We start from the raw sequence: 21,505 nt of genomic DNA, 5'->3' as shown, positions 1-21,505 counted from the left end.
ATAAATGAAGTAAATACATTTATAGGTGCAGGTTGGCCATTGTCAAATGATAGTTGAAATGGTAGCTGAGCCTCTTACAGACTTGGCAGTGTCTTGGTGACTCAGAAGGGTCTTGGTGAATTCAGCATGAGTTACCGCAAGATATGAAAGTGTGGAGAGGAAAACAAATTGTGAACCACAGGATACAAATGCAATTACCTGCAAGAGGCACAGACTATATTTAAAACTCCACTGCTGGCACAGCTCCAGATATGCCAAGGTATCTTCAAAATATGTCAGTGTATCTTCAAGGTATGCTAGCACAGCACTACACCATTTGGAGATGGGGTTTTAGGATGGCACCCACAGTCGAGAGCTGTTATGTTCCATTGCCTTCAGACAGCCCTCATCATCTTCTGTAGATGTCTGTCTGCTGAGTAAGGCTGTGATCACACATGCTAAATAATGCACTTTCGATGCACTTTCCAGCTGGCTTGGCATCAGGTAGTGTGACCTAATATGCAAATGAGTTCCTGCTGGACTTTTTCTTTTAAAAGCCCTGTACGAAACAATGATGACATCAGGGAGCGTGACCTAATATACAAATACGGTAGGTTCCTGCTGGGCTTTTTCTGCAACAAAAAAGCCCCAAAACAATGTATTTTCAATTCATTTTCAATGCACTTTGCAACTGGATTTTACCGTCTGAAAAAGCCACGTGTGAGTCAATCTGCTGAAGCATGTGTGAAAGTGCCCACAGGAGATGCTTGAAAAACCTCACTTTTTTTTTTTAACAACCTATCATGTAAGAAAGTTAAACAACTCTACAATTTTCAGGGGCAGAACTAGGGCTGCCAATCCCCATGTGGGGACAGGGGATCCCCCAGTTTGGAGGCCCTCCCCCTGCTTCAGGGTCATCAGAAAGGGGGGGGGAATGTCTGCTGGGCACTTCATTATTCTTTATGGAGATCAGTTCCTATAGGGTATAATGGATAATTGATCCACAGGTATCTGGGGCTTGGGGAGGCTGTTTTTTGAGGTAGAGGCACCAAATTTGCAGCATAGCATCCAATTCCTCTCCTCAAAACACCCCCCCCCAAGTTTCAAAAGAATTGGACTAGGGGGTCCATTTCTATGAGCCCCAAAATAAGGTGCCCCTATCCTTCATTATTTCCAATGGAGGGAGGGAAGGCGGTGCCTTTAAAGGTGATGGCCAGAACTCCCTTTGGAGTTCAATTATGCTTGTTACAATTACAACCTTGCTCCTGGCTCCACCTCCAGTGTCTCCTGGCTCCACCCCCAAAGTCCCAGATATTTCTTGAATTGGATTTGGCAATCCTAGGCAGAATCCCCAGCCCCCGCAAAAAACTACAACTCCCATGAAACAATGAAACTTCCACTCTTCAAAATGGCTGCACCGTTTCCCTTCGTAACCAGAATCGCTTTTGGTCATGGTGTCGCCGCTTTCCATCCAGGGCAAGCTGCCTACAAATCCCAGCATGCAATGCGACAGAGGCGGTTTTTATGCATTCGTGCGAACGGAGACTAGAGAAGAGGTGCAGGGGAACGTGGTGGTCGGTCGCTGGGTGCTCGCTGGAGGTCGCTGGGATTGCACGGGGACGAGTGGAAGGGCGGACGTCCTCACACAAAGCGCCCACCAGCACCTCCCCCCCGGGACATGGGTTGATTTGGTCCAGTGGAGCAAGAAAGTCAGACTCTTGTCCCGTTGAAGCATTTAGTCCTCAAGCTGATTTTGTGCTGAAAGAGAAACGAACCGGGTAATTTTAGCACCTTCTGAAGACTAAGTTGTGTGGGTGGAGAACCTGTGATCTTTGAGTTCCTCGGATCTGATGAAATTTGGGAAGAGGTCTGATACAGAAGATGGGAGTTGTTATGTCCTTTCTGTTCACCTTTCTTATGTCCCTTCCGTGTAAAATCTTTACCAATGTACATATGCTAACTTCCTATTTCTTTTAAATCTGTTTATATTTATTATCTGTCTTTATGGCCCGGTTCAAGAAAACTTGAGCCACTTTTTATAGCCTCCCCTCCCAACAATGTTTTCCCCATAGTAGCATAACACAGCTACTCTTCAAGTGTCCTGTCGGAATCAAAAGCTAAAATCCTTTGACAGGAACCAGAATCTTTACCAAATGTCAGCTGACCAGTTTTGCAATGGTACAGTTTGAACAGTATGTACTGAATGATGTGTGTTTGTGTTGTTTTGTCGTTTCTTGTGCAGAGAGTCCAGTCTGAGGAGAACATGTTGCATGCGAAAGTGAAAATAGAGAAGCCAGGTAGGAAGCACTGAAAACCTCAGACTGTAAATACTGAGAAAAGATTGTAGGGATGCCAGGTGGGACCTAGACCAAATGTCAACTGGGGATCCCCTGGAATTACAGCTCATCTCCAGACTGGGGAGAGTCAGCTTGGTGTAGTGGTTAAGTGTGTGGACTCTTATCTGGGGGAACCTGGTTTGATTCCCCACTCCTCCACTTGCACCTGCTGGAATGGCCTTGGGTCAGCCATAGCTCTGGCAGAGGTTGTCCTTGAAAGGGCAGCTGCTGTGAGAGCCCTCTCCAGCCCCACCCACCTCACAGGGTGTCTGTTGTGGGGGAGGTAGGTAAAGAAGATTGTGAGCTGCTCTGAGACTCTTTGGAGTGGAGGGCGGGGTATAAATCCAATATCTTCTTCTTCAGACTGGAGCTATCAGTTCCCCTGGAAAAAACTGATACTTTGGAGGGTGGTGTTGTGCCTCACTGAGGTCCCTGTCCTCCCCAGGCTCTATCCCCAAATCTCCGGGAGTTTCCCAACCTGGATCTGGGAACCCTAATGCCGCCATCCCCTGCTGGTTGCTGGGAGGACCTGGCAGCCATAGCAAATTGTTATAATAGCTGTTGTTCGGGCTTGCTCAGTTCTGAGATAATTAAATGAGGAGAAAAACCACTGATGTCATTGAATGAGGTGGTTTTTGACCTGTTTTGGCATGGTAACCCAGAAGTCCAAATTTACTTATTATGGTGGCCAACCCAAGGTTTTTTGGTAGCCTAGGCCAGTGTCTCCCAACCTGTGGCTCACACCTCTTTCTCTCCTCCTCTGGCTTCTCCATGTGCCAAACAGCTCCTACCAATTCTCCAGCCTTCCACCACCACCACCACCACCCCCGTCTTCCAGGTGCTACTGGGAAGTTACTAGTTGCCAGACTAGTAACCCTTCCCCCACACCATTATTTTTTAAAAGGGAGGTATATAGCAGAAATGTGAGAGAAGCTGACAAAGTGAAAGAATGATGTAAGGGCAGGAGCAACCATTAGGAAGAGGTGGCCTGCAACTCACTTTCGTTATACTCAGTGAAGTATAATGCCATAGAACAGGGGTGTCAAACTCATTTGTTATGAGGGCCGGATCTGGCATAAATGAGACCTTGTTGGGACGGGCCATGCTGGGCTGGGCGATGTTGGGCCATGTGTGTACCCATTTAAGATTAGGTCGCAGCAATATAAACTTTATAAAGGACACAGACAAACACCATTAAATATTTTTAAATATATACTTAAAACATGCTTAAAATGTTAGCACTCGTTGGTTTTAAAGGTGCTTTCTTTGTATTTCTCCAGTGGGATCCAAGGAACTGGGTCTTTCCTTCCTTTCCTAGGAGACTGGTGGGGGAGGAGTTTCAGCCAATAGAAGTAAGAGAGGCTTCGCTCAATAGCTCTGCTGTGCGATTGAGACAGCCTGGAAAAACAAGCTCTGCCCCCCCCCTTCCTCCCCAAGGGAGGAGCCTCAGTCAATGGAGAAAACAGAGGCTTTGCTCTGTGGCTCCTGTTCAGTTGAGCAAGCCTTGCAAAGCAAGCTGTGATGCAGAAGGAAGCAAAAGAGAGGGAGAAGGGAGCAGATGACAGCCAGTTGCTTGGGGGCCTGATAGGAGCCCTCCACGGGCCTGATTTGGTCCCCAGGCCACATGTTTGACATTCTTGCCATAGAGTCTACTCTCCAAAGCAACCATTTTCTCCAGGGGAACTGAGCTCTGTCATCTGAAGATCAGAAGTAATTCCAGAAGATCTCCAGACCCCATCTGGAGGCTGGCAACCCTAACTGGCTCAGTTGTGCTCTGCAGATGGAAGAGCTTTCCTGGCACCCCCAAGGTCATTTTTGTTCCCCTCCTGTTTTGTTGCTTAACATCCAACCCAATGAAGGTTCTGAGGTACTCAAAAACCTGATTTCTAATTTGTGACCTTTCAGTCAGTCTGAATAAAAAGGCATTCAGCTACAGTTGCGCATGCCAACGTTTCCAGTAGACCGTCGTGGTCTGGAATGACCACTCTTTCTCTCTCCCATGGCTCCATCACAGATCTAGAGACGGCCAGTGCACGAAACCGTCTTGATGCCGTGCTGCAGTGTCTGCTGGAGAAGAGCGATGTCGATCGGTAAGCATCTCCAGGCGTCATGGGCATGTACACATTGAGGTTTTTAAAACCTCTGGGAACCCAGAATGGTCTCCTTAGATGAGAGACTCCTGTATTCCTAGTAGATCTGTCTCCTGGAAGGAACAACGGATCCTGTTGGAGCTCAGATCAGGAGCCTAGGTTGCTAAACCTGACTGGTGACGTCCTGTTTCTCCTTTTGTGCACATTTCCACAGGGAGCAGATGGAAGACGACTCCGGAAAGGCAACGTCAGATGCACTCAGCAAGTAATTTTAATATTTTTGCTAAAATATGTACACCCCTATCTTGCCCTTTTATTTGCCATCAAGTCGCAGCTGACTTATGGAGACCTCATAGGGTTTTCAAGGCAAGAAACGTTCAGACGTGGTTTACCATTGCCTGCCGCCGTGTCATGACCCTGGGGTTCCTTGGTGGTCACCCATCCAAATACTGACCAGGGCTGACCCTGCTTAGGTTCCAAGTTCGGATGAGATCAGGCTACCCTGGGCTATCCAGATTAGATCTTCCCAAATTTAAAACAGATTGTACAGGAGCACCTTCCCCCCCAAGGACCCTCCTTCCTCATAAAAGGAAATGCTTCCCTAGCTTTCTGTTGCCATTCAGTGGCGTGTAACTGATGCTGTGACTGTAAGTGAGAAAGTCTTTGTGCACACATAAATGTGTTGGAGTGGACTTGCAGCCCCACAGCCTTCCCCATTTTTGCATGAGCCGACTTCTCGAACAGCACTGTTGTGATTATTATTGTTATTGTTATTTGGGAATGCACCTTTTGCTTCCAAAATGCTGAGAAGAATGGGAAGAATAAAGGGTGGGTTCAAAAAGTCCCCCCCCAACAATACCCAAGGAATGGGGAGGGGGCTTAACATTTGGGAATCTAATTTGAGAAATGTCTGCTATTTGAGTGGGGTCTTTTTTTGTAAGGTTGGCAGAATAAATATTAGCAAAGTTGTTTGGAGACAGCTATTTTTAAAATTAGGACTTTTAAATGCAGGAACTTCTACTGTGGGCTCTGGGAGAAATGTATGCTTTGGTCCCTAAATTTTTATAACAGGAGTTCTTCCTCTTGGGGCAGATCTGCTGCAAAGCAGGGTTTTCCCCTTCTTTTGCATTCTAGTTAGCTGCTAACATCTCTGTTTTGTCGTTGCAGGGACTCGTCACCTACAGCCCCAGGGAAAAGGTACAGTTCTTTAAAGTGTTTCATTTACCTGAACTAACACTTGGTGGTTGCATAGGAGATTTGATAACTCATCCTTTAGTGCTTATTGGCCGTCCCCGACTTGAGGCAGGATCCAAACAAGCAACATGCCGATGTACAAGAGAACTCTGTGTGCAGCTGTAGTTTTGCTTGCTAATTCCACCCCCCTCCACACACACACCAGTTTCTACCACTGAGCAAGCAAGCTGAATGGCGTCTTGGCTCTTCAGTCCCATCCTACGGGCTGGGCACTCCTCAGGCCAAAGTTTTTGTGGAGCTTCCCTCGATCAGGGCCACAGCCTGTTATGTCACAGTCCTTCTGCTCTGGATTGCCGTAGCGTATTTCGGTGTAGCCCTGGTGCTGGGAAGGATTGTTTCAAAGCCGATGTAGTGAACTGGACTATTGTAACGTATCAAATACCCCTGCTCTCCCCTAGGCCCTCAGCTAGATTTTCCCATCACCGCCGAAAGAAGAGGAAGGAGACGGATGACAGTCTTGCTGAGGGTGGACAGCAGAAGCAAAGTGAGTTACAATCCATCTAGTCCAGCGCTCTGCGCAGCAGCAGGATACCGATAGCCATCCCTTGTTTTGTGTCTCCAGTAATCAGAGGTGTACTGTTCCTGGACATGGAAGCTCAGTTTCGGCATCTCAGCCAACAGCTATTGATGTTCTCTGTGAGTTTCCTTAATCTCCTGAAGTCACCTTGGCTACGCCTTTCCTGAAGAAATATCTCCTTTTTTTAAAAAAAAAACTTGGCTCTACATTGGTTTTATTTGAGAGCCAGTTTGGTGTAGTGGTTAAGTGCGTGGACTCTAATCTGGGAAAAACAGGTTTGATTCCTCACTCCTCCACATGCAGCTGCTGAGTGACCTTAGTTCTTGAAAGAGCTGTTCTCTCAAGGTCATAGTTCAAGAGCTGCTCTCTCAAGGTCATAGTTCTTGAAAGAGCTGCTCTCTCAAGAGCAGTTCTCTCTCTCAGTCCCACCTAGCTCACAGGATATCTGTTGTGGGGAGAGGAAGGGAGGGAGATTGTAAGCCACTCCGAGTGAAGGGCAGGGTATAAATCCAATCTCCTCTTCCTCTTCTCATATTTAGAATATTTCTGTGCTACCTCTTCAGTGTGCTGCTAGAGGCAGCTTTCAGTCAAGAACCACTATATTAAAAAACACGCCTCATAAAAACTGTCCATAAAGCAAAAGACAGCCATTAAAAGCCTGATAAAATAACTCCAAAATAAAAGCTGTTCTACTTTGTTAAGTGGCCCTGGGAAAGTTTATCTTTCATTTGCTGTCATTGCCTTTCAGGATTGCATAAACCAACATCCTTTCCCCTACTTTGCCCTAATCTGGCAATCTTTTCCAAACTAAAAAGTTTCAACCTTTTAACTTTTTTTTCCTCTTTTGACTACCATGTTGCTTTTCTAGCATCACAGTCTCAAAAGCTTTTCTTTGAGAGCCAGTGTGGTGTAGTGGTTAAGAGGGCTGGGCTCTTGTCTGGAGAACTGAGACTGATTCCTCACTCCCCCACAGGAAGCCTGCTGGTGACTTTGGGCCAGTCAGATTTCCCTCAGGGCTCTCTCAGCCCCATCTACCTCACAAGGTGCCTGTTGCGGAGACAGGAAGGGAAAGGCAATTGTAAACCACTTGGAGACTTCTTAGGGTAGAGAAAATCAGGGTATAGAAACGGACTCTTCTTCTTATAAAAGGAGAACAGCCGTCTCCAGTTCTGTGATGATTCAGTCAACTAGTTTTCATCCTACCCTTCTCCAATTTTTTCCTCACAACATGTGAGGAAGATTTAACTGGGAAACAACTGACAGTCACTCAGTGAGCTTCATGGCCAAGCAGGGATCTAAAATTGAACACACATGAAGCTGCCTTACACTGAATCAGACCCTTGGTCCATCGTCAATATTGTCTACTCAGACTGGCAATGGCTCACCAGGGTCTCAGGAAGAGTTTTTCACATCACCTGTTGCCTGGTCCCTTTGACTGGAGCTGCTGGGGATTGAACCTGGGACCTTCTATGTGCCAAGCAGATGCACCACCTCTGAGCTATGGCCTGTTCTCCCCAATTTGCTTCAGATACATTAACTTCACTGTTTTGCTCTAAACCTTACACATGTCCCACATTAGTGTATAAGGCCAATGCACGGGTAGTAAAGGGTGACCTAGCGTATTGGCCCCACCCCCTGCTGTATGCAGTTTCCTGATTAGGAGTACAGTTTTATTTACAGTCCACTTTTCTCACTGAGACTCAGGGCAGATTACATAACACAAAATAGCACAACCCAATGGCATGAGATGTCCACTAACTTGTGGCATTCGCTGCCGCAGGAAGTGATGGCCAGCTGCAAGAGTAGACAGCTTCAAGAGGGGGTGGGATAAATATATGGAGCAGAGGTCCATCAGCCACACAACATATAGATGGAATGCTGTTTCTGGGTCAGTAAAAGTTTTAAACTATGTATTATATTTATTGACTGTTGTTACCCATCCTGAGCTCATTTGTGGGGAGGGTGGGTTATAAATCTTAATAATAAATAAATTCTTGGGGGGGGTGTGTGGGAAATGTTCCCCTCTAGAAACTCATTTCCATGGGATTGGCACTGAAGAGGATGCCCTTTTGGCTTCCTCTCCTAACCTGCTCCCTCTCCCTCCACCCTCTCCAGATACTTATGTCATCAAGCTGTTTGACCGGAGCGTGGACCTTGCGCAGTTCACTGAGAGCACCCCGTTGTACCCCATCTGTCGGGCCTGGATGCGCAATAGCCCCATGGTGCGGGAGCAGGAGCGGTCTCCCAGTCCCACTCTGCCCCCCTTGCAGGAGGATGAAGAGGTACCCAGACGGAAGGACTCCTGGCTAGAAGGGGGAATGTTGGACCCTTTTCTGAGGAGAACTAAGCTCTCATGATTCTGTACTGTTCACATGGCAATTTTGTCTAAGAATCATCTCAAAGTGGCCATGACCTTTTGTCCAGTAGAGCTTCCGATTGTCCATGGGAGATCTGATGGGCTGTGCGGATTCCTCAAAAGTTGATTTAACGATAGCTGCCGCCACAGCACAAGGATCTACACCAGGGGTGGCCAGATTGTGGCTCTTTCACACATATTTATTTATTTAGATTTATATCCCGCCCTCTCCACCAAAAGCAGGCTTTTGAAGCCTCTACTGCCGCATCGGCTGACTTGGAGAAGGCATTTCTCTCTTTAAATCACTTCTCCAAGTCAAGCCAGCTGGCACCTTGGTGAATGCATTTAAAGTTAAAGTTGCTTTCTTTCCACCTCTCCCTCCCTCATCTATTTGCTTTCCTTCCTTCCTGTCTTGTGGCTCTCAAACATCTGACGTTCATGTCTTACCGTTCTCAAACATCTGACATTTATTCTATCTGGCTTTTACGTTAAGCAAGCTTGGCCATCCCTGATCTATACTGTCTTACTGTGTACATATGCAAGGAAATATTTTTAAACAATGCATTCATTCCGAATGGCATCCTATTAAACAAAGCTGCTGCCTGAAATGTTGAAGAGTTACTATCACGGTTGTGCATGACCTCACTCCCTGGCATTTTGTGCTTGGCTCTGCCTCCTGCGGTGGCTGTTTTATAGCTGACTTCACCTGCTGCAATGATAGGCAACCAGCAGGGAATGGGGAGACTTGCCAGAAGCGGGCAGGGGGGGCTGTCTGCCATGCAGCGATGTGTCTACATCACTGCCTACCTGACCCCAAAGTGAAGTCATCATGTCCGGGTGATGCTCTGGTATTTTGGCAAAAAATACATAGTAAATTTAGCTTTACCTGCAGAGCTTTTGCCCAAATACTGGAGCATAGCTCCGATGACTTGGACGTGATGGTATCACTTCTGGGTCATATGGGCAGTAACATGGAGACGTCACTGCATGTCAGATGGATCCCCCTCATTTTTGGTTTAAGTCTCCCCTCTCCAGCTAGTGATGGGGCAATGGAACCTGGCAGCAAGGGAGCCACACCTCCACCCAGGGGGGTCTAGCAATTCTATGTGGCAGCCATTTTGTAGTTATGACTACCAAGTTGTGTCAGAATGTTAAAGGTGCCCAGGGGCTCAAAATGGTTGGGGACTCCTGGGTTAGAATGTGCTCATAGACTGGGGAGACCTGGGGTTTTGGATCCCATCCTAGGCTTGGTTCTGGTAAAATCATAACTCTGGTTCTCCTCCTTCCTGTCATGCGAGGCTAAATTTTTTGCAGCTTCCTGCAACTCAGTGGGTTCTAGGCTACTGCCTGAAGGCTGAAAGTTGGGTTTCTGGTCTGGACCCCAAATGTCAGATTTACTATGTGACCCATTTGACTTCCTGGTGGAACAGAGTCTGAATTTGTGTTTCTTCTGTCTCAGGGCACTGAGGACCTGAACGGGAAGGGTCAGGACATCTACAAGCTGCCACCTCCGACCCCCTGCCCAACAAACCCCTCGGGGGATCCCGTCAACCTGCGTATCCCTTCTCCGATGGAGCCTGAGGAAGAATCAAAAGTAGTTGTTGACACGGTGAGAAGGTTTTTTGAGCTTGGGAGAGGCCCGGCCTCTCAGTGGGAGAGCATCTGCTTTGCATGTGGAAGGTCCCAGGTTCAATCCCCGGCAGTGTAAACACAAGCACAAAACACCACAGGAAGGACGCCACTGGCTCTGTGTCCTGTGTAAAGGAGAGGAATGCAGGATAGAGTTGGGATACAGATACATTTTGAGAACTGTCGTAGATTTGGAAATATTTATGCATGGTGAAGAAGGCGACAGAATCTTGGCTTTTGAGGGGAAGGATGGAGGCATTTTTGGGTGGTAATCTCCCAGCAGCTTATCTGACTGCTTTGTGTCCCTGTTCTTCCCAAACCTGGAATTTACTTGGGGGTTTAAGTGCTCATCAAGCCAGCACAGGGGGCTAGGGTATCGGATCTGGAAGATGTGAGTTTGAGTCCCCATTCTGCCATGGAGTGACATTGGGCTAGATACACATGCTCTAACCTACCTCACAGGGTGGTTGACATGGGGATAAATGGAAGAGGGGAAAACTACATATGCCATTCTGAGCTCATTGAAGGAAGGGTGAGTTTCAGGCACACTAAATGAAAGTGGGTAGTTGTGGTCAGGGCTTTTTTTGAGCAGGAATACAGTTCCAGTTGGCTTGGTGTCAGGGGTGTGTGGCCTGATATGCAAATGAATTCCTGCTGGGCTTTTTCTACAAAAAAGCCCTGTGAAACAATGGCGATGTCAGGGGGTGTGACCTAATATGCAAATGAGTTCCGGCTGGGCTTTTTCAACAAAAAAAGAGAGCCCTGATTGCAGTTATTTATTTGCTTCATTTACTTCACCACACATTTCTTCCCAGTGGAGACCCAAAGCAACTTTCACCATTCCTACCTTTCTCCATTTTTATCCTCAGAACAACCCCAAGAGGTTAGGTTAGGCAGACCCAGGGTCACCCAGATTGCTTCCATGGCAAGGTGGGGATTCGAACCTGGTTCTCCCAGATCCTTGTCTGACACTCCAACCACTACACCACACTGCTCACCCAAGCCTTTTCGGGCTTTGGAGCAAGCGGCGTGCTGACGCTCTGTCTTTACCCTAGGGTCCCGATTCAGTGCCATCCATGTCCTCCCTCATCTACAAGAACATGGAACGATGGAAAAAGATTCGACAGAGGTAGGTGCTGCTGGGTCACAGAAGTGGCAGCCTGAGAAGGAGTGGGATGGCGTCTGCCTAGCGGGCAAGGCAGAGTGAAAGTGGGGGTACACCAGGTGGAGGAGAAGACCAGGTGCAAAAATCAGAGGAGAGGAACATCACTGACTTGCAGATTTTCCCACTTGTAGGTGGAAGGAGGCCTCGCACAAGAACCAGCTGCGCTACACAGAGAGCATGAAGATCTTGAAGGAGATGTATGAGCGGCAGTGACGGAGGATGCGTTTGGTTTGCACCTGAATTCCTCACTGTTGCCCCCTCATTCTTTTGAGTCCCTTATTCTGCCAGAATCCCTCGCTTTCTGGGTTATTGGGAGTTGATCAATAAACCCAGTATTTGGAGTAAGGGGCTGCAGTGTGTGTCTGTCTTGACCCCCTCTAGTCTGAGAAGGCTTTTCAGGCACAAGGAGACCTTTTTGAAGTGTGTCTTGAAGATGCAACACGATTTCAAGCTGTGGGCAGATAGATCCTACTCATAAGTTGGGTGGAATAAAGTACATCCACAACTTTTTAAAAATCCTGCCCTGTTCTTATGGAGCTCTGGTTTTTCCTCTTCTTTCTGTTGTCCTCACAACAACCCTGTGAGGTAGGTCGGAATGAGCAAGAGTCATCCAGTGAGGTGCATTCTGGGAAGGGGGGGGGACTGAACCCAGGTTTTGCCAGGATCCTTGTGCAACTTAGAACTGAACCTGCTCAGTCCTCTGCGATCTTCGATTCCAGCAGAACAGCAGCCAGCAAACTGGCTCTTTACAGGTGTGTCTTGCAAGGCAGGTAGCTGGAGGCTCTCCTTTTCTGCTTGTTTCACGCTCAGCTGAGAAGCAGTGCCTGCTCAAGCCCACCCCCACCCAGTGACTTTCATGTCTGAACTGGTACTGCAACTAAGTGCTACACCCACCCTGTCGGGTGGGCCTTGGACCTGAGCCGAGAGCCTGGCTTCCCAAGTTCTCACAGTATTGTCTCCTTTGTCAAAAGCCGAAGCAAAAGGGCTATTGTGATAGCAAACGCCATATCGGATTTGGGAAGCCATACAGCCCCAGACAAGCCCCTGCAGAGAGTTTGCAGTTCAGGCCGTGACTGTCAGCACTGCAGTTAATCTTTGGCATAAACGATGATGCAAAGAGCCCCTATAAAAAATTCTGCAGTATCCGGTGCCTGGTGTAGGAGCCAAGATTCTCCTCTGCACGCTTCTGTCACAAAGTGCAGCAGAACAGTTTCTATCAGACTAGGATCCGGGCATCAAGTTCAGATGCCCAGTCTGCCTCTGAAGCTCACTGGATGATCTTGACCTGCTCTCAATCTAGTCTACCTCACAGGGCTGTTGTTGTGAGAATAAAATGGAAGCAGGAAGAAGCACGTTGCAAGCAGCTTTGGGTCCAGATTGTGGAGAAAAGCAGACTATAAATATCTGCATCCCCCTTGTCCCTTTCTGTTTTACCTCTGAATAGAGTTGCCAACAACCTGGAGAGAAAAAAGGGCTCTGTCCTTTTAAGAGAGGCGTAATAGGGAATGCTTGGCCAGGTGATGCTGTTTAGCTCCATGGCTTGAAAAAGCCTCACCTGCCCATTTCCACCAGTTAAGCATCTCTTAAAGAGACAGGGCTGTTTTTTTCTCCAGATGATGTTTCTAATGCTGATTGTGATTAGTTGTGATTAGACAACGGGTCCCCTCCCCCCAAAAAAGAAAAGCTAGCTGGGGAATTTTAGAAGATTAGATTTCTACCTTGCCGTTCACTTGGAGTCTCAGAGCGGTTTATAATCTCCTTCCCTTCCTGTCCTCGCCAACAGACACCCCGTGAGGTAGGTGGAGCTGAGAGAACTTGTGACTGACCGACCCAAGGTCACCCAGCTGGCAGCACGTGGGGGAGGATTGGGGAAATCAAACCCACTTCTCCAGATTAGAGTCCATGCTCTTAACCGCTATACCAAACTGGCTGTATAACACAAGCACTAAGCCTCTGGATTTGTACTTTGTGGTTGCTTCTTTTAGGTGATGGGTGAGGAGGAAGTCTAGGTTGAGTCAAGTCAGCCTCGCAGCTTCTTCTTGGGCAGAAGCCAGGTGGGCTTGACTTCCCTTCAGCACCCAAGCTCCTTAAAGCTTTGCACAGGCAAGCACTGACAATTAGAAAGAGGTGTCTCTTTTAATCCCTGCTTAGAAGCTGCGTGGTAGTTGAGGGTGGGGTTTTTATTCCTGCCCAGCTCGCTAGTGCATTCAGCCTTGGCTGGCTTCAAATGGCATTCTTTGTCCTGGCCCTGGTTGGTATTGTTCCGAACAGACTGTAGGTAGAAGGTACACAGTGGTAGGATTTGCCATAAGGCAGTTCTCTGTGGTGCGGGAAAGGGTTCTGCAGTCTCAAGAAGATGATGATGATGATATTGGATTTATATCCCGCCCTATACTCTGAATCTGAGTCTCAGAATGGTCACAATCTCCTTTACCTTCCCCCCCCCCAACACACACACAACAGACCCCTTGTGAGATATGTGAGAGAATTCTCACAGAAGCTGCCCTTTCAAGGACAGCTTTGCGAGAGCTATGGCTGACCCAAGGCCATTCCAGCAGGTGCAAGTGGAGGAGTGGGGAATCCAACCTACTTCTCCCAGATAAGAGTCCGCGTGCTTAACCACTACACCATACTGGCTCGGGCTGACTTATGGCTGCCTCTTGCGGTTTCCAAGGCCAGAGACGAAGTGTGGTGGGTCTGCCATTGCCTGCGTCTGGATAGCAATGCTGGACTTCCTTAGTGGCCTCCCATCCGCGTGTGAACCAGGGCTGACCTTGCTTAGCTTCCAAGATCTGATGAGATCTGGCTACCCTAGACTATCCAGGTCAGGGTTGTATTTTGCCCTCTAACTGAACCTCCTCGCCCTTGTGCTTAACTGTATCGGGCAAAGGATTTCTCCGCTCAAGCCCAAGAATGTTCCAATAATACTCGGCCTGCAATACTTAAGCACAAATTCTCTATATGCAAGCTGTTAAATCCTTGCTAGCTAATCCACATAGCTTTAATTAGAAAAAAACCCCCCGACAACAGCACTTGTGTCAAATCTCCAATGCCTTTAATCGGGGCAGCCAAGCTTGCTTACCATGAGAGCCACAGCGAATAAACATCAGATGCTTGAGAGCTGTGAGGAAGGAAGATGGAGGGAGAGGTGGAAAGAAAGCAACTTTAAATGCTTTCTCCAAGCTCCCAGCTGGCTTGACTTCGAGAAGTTATTTGAAGAGACAAACGCCTTCTCCAAGCTGGCCGATGGGGTGGTGGGGGCTTCAAGAGCCACAGAATATGTGTGAAAGAGCCACATTTGAGCCAGTTTGGCTGCCCCTACATCTGCAATTGACCAGTTTCCAAAGAGTTGCTCTCAAAAGGCTATAATTGACATTTCACAAGGCCAGAGTGGTGTAGTAGTGAAAGAATATTAGGGTGACCTGCATTGAGTCCACTTGCCCTGAAACTTACTGGGCCTCTCCTTTTGTCTCAGCCAGGGTTGGCGGTGAGGATTAAAAAGGGAGAGAATCACATATAAAAACGATATTGTAAATTAGATGTCAATCCAATTCATCTCTGTACCAGGCACCATAATGCATGGGGGACATCCCAAGAAGCAACACCTGAATTACTGTTTACCTATACATGCGTGTAGTTCAGTGATACCCAGAGACACACCAGTTAAGTCTGATGCATTCCAGCGTTTCCTCATAAAGTTAGATGCACAGAAAGTCAGTCTAGAACAGGGGTGGCTGAACCTACTTAATGTAAGAGCCACACAGAATAAATGTCAGAGAGCCGGAAGAGAGGGAGGCAGATGGGGGGTGGAGGTGGAAAGAATTTAACTTCAAATGCATTTTCCAAGCCACTGGCTGACTTGGTTTAAAGAGACAAATGCCTTTTCCAAGCCAGCCGATGGAGCTTCGAGAGCCGCGCTATATATGTGAAAGAGCCACATCTGGCCCCCAAGCAGCAGTGTGGCCACCCCTCATCTAGAACCTCTGCATAAGCAAGGCCCCAACTTAGTCCAGCTAGTTTTGCCACTGCTGAACGTGAAGTCTTCTAACCACGACTGTGTCAAGCATGAACTGCAGTTAAAAACAAACAAACATGGAGCCCTGAAGTTTTAAGGTATTTGTTTCCTCTGCTGAAACGTGCTATCTGGCCCCCAAGTTCATTTTTGTTGCATTACAAAGATCTAGAACTTGTAGGTAAGTGACAAATGATACTCTCGTGAATCATGGTTCCCCAAAGCCACACCTTTGTGGTTTTTCCCACGAGATTCTCAAACCCATGATGTTCTTCAGGTATGTCATTTCCTTTGGTTCTTGTGAGAAGCCAAAGCTACTCAGTGGCAAACACAGGAGAACGTAAGAAGCAGCTGTGCTGGATCAGACCAGTGGTCCATGATGAGGGCTGAATAAGCTTATTGCTGAGCCTTGACGACAGGGAGAGAGTTAGAAGTTTGGCAGGATCTAACCTTGGGGGGAGATGCAGCTCACTTGTGATAATTGCTAGCAGCTGCAAGGTTCTCTTGGGAGTGGCAGCGGGCAGGAGCGGGCTAGCACTTTTAACTAACTTCGCAGGACGGACTGAAGTACTTTTGCTGATGGCATGACAAGCCAGCCACAAAGATGGAAGCGACTCCGGATTTATCGTGACTTTGCCATGAACCTGCTGTAAGAACTTTTCTGTAAGGAGCTTTAGCTTCACTTTTGAGGTTTGCTAGCCGGTTTTCGTATTTGAACGTTTGTGGCTGTTGCTTGATACTGGATGTTTTTCTGCCGTGCATCCATCTTGTGAGTCTAAATGTTTTAACTGAATTAAATGCAAAGGGTTTTTTTTAATTTGTGCTGCTGGAGGAGAGTCTTTTTTTGCTAGCAAGTTGTAAATTCATCCTCTGAAGGGAACCCCAAGGTCAGCTGGACCTTATATCCATGTAGCCCAGCCACCTCTCTCACACAATGGCCAACCAGTTCACTTGGACAGCCAACAGCAGGGCACAGAGGCTGAGGCCTTCCCATTGTAACAGAGCCCTGCTGGATCAGACCAGTGGTCCATGTAGTCTGTATAGTGACCAACCAGTTCCTCTGCACTGTGAGCAACGGGGCACAGAGGCCGTGACTCACACCTAATGGTTGCCCTCCCCGCAGTGCTGCACCTGAATGTGAAAGAAAACTATGTTGCATTCACTGGATTCCCACCAACCAATACTGCATGACAGTTCACCAGTCTTCCCACCCGAAACTCACAAAACACAATCTTGCAACGAAGGGGCATGAACCTCAAATTTTATTAACCAAGTATCCATATTACATTTTGCAGTGACTTTAAAGAAATGCAACTTGGTATCCATTATTTATGGAGAGCAAATAGTTCAGCATGAACAAGTTAAGCCCGTAGCAGAGGGATACACCCACCCAAGACGAGACCCAATTCCCTACTCTTGGAGGACATCTTCCCAAGTACTGGGAATGTGCCCTCAAAGATCCTGGGGGGGGCAGACTGCTGTCAGACCCTCCACCGGGACACAGAAAGCAAAAATGTGGATTCCTTAAAGTCTCAGGCTGATTGGCTACTGTCAAGGGGAGAGACAGCCGACAATGCTGGCTTCTGTGGGGAACCAAGAGCAAGCTTTCAGGCCCAGAAAGGTATTCCGACTACTTTCCGGTGACCGCAGGTTTATCCTGGCGGCTGATGGGGATGGTGCGCTCCTGTGGAAGGGCAGCGTGGGCAATGGGAGCTGTGATGGTGAGAACCCCATCTGGAGACAGTGCCGAGGTGACTGAAGCTGGGTCAACCCCCTTAGGGATCATGTAGCGGCGGTGGAACTCCCGGGAGATGTAGCCGTGTTCATCCTGGAAGAAGAGATCAGGCAAGGTGACTTTAGAATCTGGTGAAGTCAGACAAGCTATTCAAAGACGATGACGATGACAACTGCAGATTTATACCCTGCCCTTCTCTCTGAATCAGAGACTCACAGCGGCTTACAATCTCCTTTGTATCTTATCTCCCCCCCCCATAGACACCCAGTGAGCTGACTGGAGCTGAGAGAGCTCTCATGGCCATTGCCCTTTCAAGGACAACTCCTGCAAGAGCTATGGCTGACCCAAGGCCATTCCAGCAGGTGCAAGTGGAAGAGTGGGGAATCAAACCTGGTGCTCCCAGATAAGTCCACGCACTTAACCACTATACCAAACTGGCTCTGCCAAGGTGCCTAAGAAAGAGGAAACTTAGGTTTTACTAGGGAGAAGATGGACGCAGCTGGAAGGTATTCCAGATCACCATGCAAAATTACCCTCAACTGGTCACTTTCTTAAATTATTCTTTTCCCACTAATGGTGGGTTTTCAGGGTCACATCACACAAACAGGAGACCTGCCCCAACTCCTGACATGCCTTCCCCCCTTTCCTGGGTAACCACTTATAACCAGGACAGGAACTGTATTCCAATGGCTATGTACAGCCCAATTATAAGCATGTTTGTCAGGGGAAGACACTGCACTGAATTCAGTAGAAGCGAGTAGATAATTATGAAGATAACTGCATGTGAAGCTATCTTCTTGCAAGCAGAATTACTCCCTGCAATTATATATCCCCACCCTCTTCCACATGCATGAGATCTTTCAATACTATTTCAAAACCAGATTAAACAAAATGGGAACCACCTGTGGATTTCTCCAAATCCATGCTGGTGTTTCCTATCAAAACAAACAACCCTCTGTGTTGCTGCTGAGCTACAACTTGGGCAACTAAACTGCACTAAGTATAGTTTCCTTTCCTTTCCATTCACACATTGCTGGATCCTGAGGCACCTTAAAGACTAACAAAGTTACTGTTGCATAAGCACCATAGTTGGAGGAGCACAAATGGATTACAATGCAATCACTCTTTACCTGGAGGAAAGCAGGGTGGGTGTGGCCCGCTCCCAAATGTAGATGGATGGATAAAGCAAGGTGGATATTGTACCTAAATCCCTACAGAGGGACAATTACAGAATCCAGCAGGACTAGCTTCCGAGTTACAGTTGCTCACGGCTTGCCCTTTTTTTGCCTGTACTCAACTTTACTAGTCTACACTAAGTTTTTAGGACAAGCCTCAGAGCAACTCCTGAGAGAGAAGAGGTACCTACCGGGCGCTCTTCATGTTTAGCATGCACTTCCACATAGTCCCCCACAACTTTCACATTCAGCTCCTCTGGCGAGAAGTGTTTCACATCCAAGTGGACCGAGAACTTGTCTTTCTCCACCTTCATCTGGAAAGAAGGAAAAACAAAAACTCTTGATGTTGCTTCATCCCACATTTCTCCCAAGTCCACCCTGCAAGCCTGGCCCATAAATGCGAGCAAGTAAGTTGCTCCTTTAACTGGTTTTCCTCTACTTCTGCCATGTCCAGGACAGATTCACACATTGCCCACTTGCTGGCCCCTGGGGGCTGCTCTAACTACACAGCAGAGCAACTGAGGTGTAGTGGTTCAAGCACTGGACTGAGATCTGGATCAGAGCCTCACTCTACCATGGAAGTTCCCTGGGTGACCTTGGGGCAGTCCCTTGCTCGCATCCTAATCTACTTCACAGGGTTGTTGAGAAGCAAGACACCAGAGGGGAGAGAAGCTGTAAGCTGATTTGAGTCTCCCACTGGGGAGAAAAGCAGGGGATAAATATGTCTCAGCTGCAGCCGGTGTGCTGTACACTCCCAAGATCGGACTCTATAAAAACAGTTTTATTTAGAAGACCCTGCAACCTCTTTGGGCTCCCAAAATAGGCTGCAAAGTCCATGTGTACAACGGCCAGAAAGGTCTCAGATTTACAAAGCAGGATTTAAAGGGACTTTTGCATCATCTGGAGGAAGCTAAGTAGAACAGCCGTACAAGTTTCTCATGGTACTTAGATTGGCTGATGACTGAATCCAGCTTCAGACGTGGTATTTTCCCTCTCTTTTTGCAAATAAGAGGGTTTTCATAGCTTTGCAAGCCCAGCTTTCCAAACCGAGAAGCCAAGTGGCGTCAAAGCAACTGCTTACCCGCCTGACCAGACGCTACAATCAATCCCCCTTTTCAGGAGACTAAAGGCACCACTGAGATCACAGACAATTGGGAAGCAGTTGCTGCTGCCACTTGGGACACCAGCAAGAATTTCAGAAGCCTCCCAATGTCTAACTAGGACCAACAAACCAAAATGAAACAGTGTGCAAGCTCTGGAGCACTCCAGAACGCTTCACTGGGCTTAGTGTTCTTCCTTTATTCTTGTTGGAACCGAAGTACGTAGCTTTCCTACCTACGTGATATATCTAGTGCCAGTCTAAATTTAGAGCCAGAGCAGAGACACAATACCCCTGGCCAAGAGGCGTGAGACAGCAAAGCATGTACAAACCAAGACTCCAAGTTCCAGAAACTCAAGGCTACACAAAGCTCTTCCTGAAGCTTGTTTTGATTACTGCGGACACTATCCAGCTAAATTAAACTGTCCCTTTGGGGAGCCCTAGATTGCAAAGTACTTTGGAGTGAGTTCCTGAAACTGAAGTAATTTCTAGCCAGAGTTCCAGCTCAGCTCTTTGCAGCCAAGGGCAGGCAGGGTCTGGGCAGTACCATGCCATTCCCTTGCATGCAAAACCAGCCAATTCCCCCCCCCCCATTGTCTCCGGTAAGACCAGCCGGGGTGGGGCCAGGAAAAAAGAACTTTACCAAACTAGGTAGCAGGACATCCTCCAAATCCCTTGTGAAGCCCGCGCTAGGCAACCTTTCCTGCTTCAGTCTGGCAGCAACTAGTTCTGCCCCCTTCCAGATTTTTCTCTCTTGGCATTACCCACTCAAGTCCGGCCACACATACTCTCCCATAGCATAGGGCAGTGGTGGCCAAACTGTGGCTCTTTCACACATACTGTGCGGCTCTCGAAGTCCCCACTGCCCTGTTGGAGTGCACTGGAGAATGCATTTAAATGCTTTCTTTCCACCTCTCCTCCCCATGCATTTGCCTGCCTGTCTGCTTTCCGGCTCTCAAACATCTGACGTTCATGTCTTGTGGCTCTCAAGCACCTGATTTCTATTCTATGTGGCTCTCATGAGAAGCAAGTCTGGCCACCCCAAGCATAGGGGAAAAGTCTCGGCAGGACAACCCACCCCGTCTTAGCCATAAATCCAGACGTCTCAGCGGGAAAGGCAGAGGAAAACACACAACTACCAAAAAAAAAGCACTCTGTACATGCTCTAAGGCACCGTCGTCGGGTGCTTTCCCGGCAACCCAACCGCGCAAGAGGCGCCCCCCGCTCACCTCCGAGAGCCCGGTATCCGGGAAATGAGGCATCCGCGAGTAGTAGGGGCTGACCGTGTTGAAGCCGGAGAACAACTCGGATTCCAGCAGCCCCTCGCCGAACCGCTGGTCGAAGAGGCGGGGAGGGAAGAGCGAGGGGAAGCCGAAAGGCCGGCGCATCCAAGGGTGGTGGATGGTGATGTCCATGGCAGCTGGGCGAGAGTTCAGGCAAAAGCGCTTCTCCTTTTCTCACGACAAAGTGACTGCAGATCCGGAGCAATGCCGCGTCTGTCCCGCGGCAGCGCTTTTATAGCGGGGTGGACCCGCCCCTTGGAAGGCGCTGGAAGGACTGCGAGGCTTCGGGAGGGAGCCCGGAGCCGCCAGCGGTAGGCGGGGCGGCGCTTGGCCTCTGCTTGCTCTCCCTCGCTCTCCCTGGCTCCAGGCTTTTCGCGGCAATAAGCACAAGTGGGGCAGGGGGCATCTGCGGCGCGTCAATCAAGGGGGCAGCAAAGGGACGGGAAAAGGGGAGTCTCCTTCGGCTCTCCCTGGCTCGAGTCCTTTATAGAATATACTTGAAGGAGCAAAGCAAAGTTTAGATCTGGAGTCCGGTGGCCCCTTTAAAAACGTATCAAGTTTTGTTCTGGTCTTAAAGGTGCCACCGGACGCAAACCAGATACTATGTTTTGCTTTGTTCAGACCAACACGGCTACCTGCTTGAACCTACGTTTAAAGAAATAATAAAGGGGAGAGGGAGAGTAAAGCCAGAAAGATCTCGGCGTTTCTCTGCCTTTTCCTGCGCGTCATTTTCTAGATCCCCCCCCCCCCCCATCCCAGGCTATCCTCCGCGTAGAAGTGATCGCAGCAGGCTACTGTGGAAAAATTCCTGGAAGTCTTGGGGGGGACGGCAGGAATTGGGGAGGGAACTCGGTGGGATAAAAGGCAGGGGTCGT

At 48.3% G+C, this 21,505-nt stretch overlaps 2 protein-coding genes across 3 annotated transcripts; one reads left to right on the top strand and one right to left on the bottom strand.

Annotated features, from left to right (window-relative positions):
* The first annotated feature begins 1,320 nt into the window (after nt 1-1,320).
* LIN37 (lin-37 DREAM MuvB core complex component) lies at nt 1,321-11,671 on the top strand. Of its 2 annotated transcripts, XM_060257585.1 has the most exons (10): nt 1,321-1,757; nt 2,222-2,276; nt 4,330-4,405; nt 4,620-4,670; nt 5,573-5,602; nt 6,058-6,143; nt 8,292-8,458; nt 9,992-10,141; nt 11,217-11,290; nt 11,458-11,671. In XM_060257585.1, the coding sequence occupies exons 2-10, from the start codon at nt 2,243-2,245 to the stop codon at nt 11,537-11,539; spliced, it is 750 nt and encodes a 249-aa protein (XP_060113568.1). In that variant the 5' UTR covers nt 1,321-1,757; nt 2,222-2,242; the 3' UTR covers nt 11,540-11,671. The 2 variants fall into 2 exon arrangements, with proteins under 2 accessions (XP_060113568.1, XP_060113567.1); XM_060257584.1 differs by lacking the exon at nt 1,321-1,757 and having other exon boundaries at nt 2,195-2,276.
* A 4,911-nt stretch (nt 11,672-16,582) lies between these two features.
* Nucleotides 16,583-21,256, bottom strand: HSPB6 (heat shock protein family B (small) member 6). Its single transcript, XM_060258510.1, has 3 exons — nt 20,577-21,256; nt 18,440-18,562; nt 16,583-17,166 (listed from the first exon to the last, which is right to left on the bottom strand). Exons 1-3 carry the CDS (start codon nt 20,760-20,762, stop codon nt 16,969-16,971), a joined length of 507 nt encoding a protein of 168 aa, XP_060114493.1. The 5' UTR covers nt 20,763-21,256; the 3' UTR covers nt 16,583-16,968.
* Nucleotides 21,257-21,505: the final 249 nt, after the last annotated feature.

This window comes from Heteronotia binoei, chromosome 17, assembly GCF_032191835.1.
Source record: "Heteronotia binoei isolate CCM8104 ecotype False Entrance Well chromosome 17, APGP_CSIRO_Hbin_v1, whole genome shotgun sequence".
NCBI classification, from domain to species: Eukaryota; Metazoa; Chordata; class Lepidosauria; order Squamata; family Gekkonidae; genus Heteronotia; species Heteronotia binoei.
This window is presented reverse-complemented; position numbering and strand designations above follow the sequence as displayed.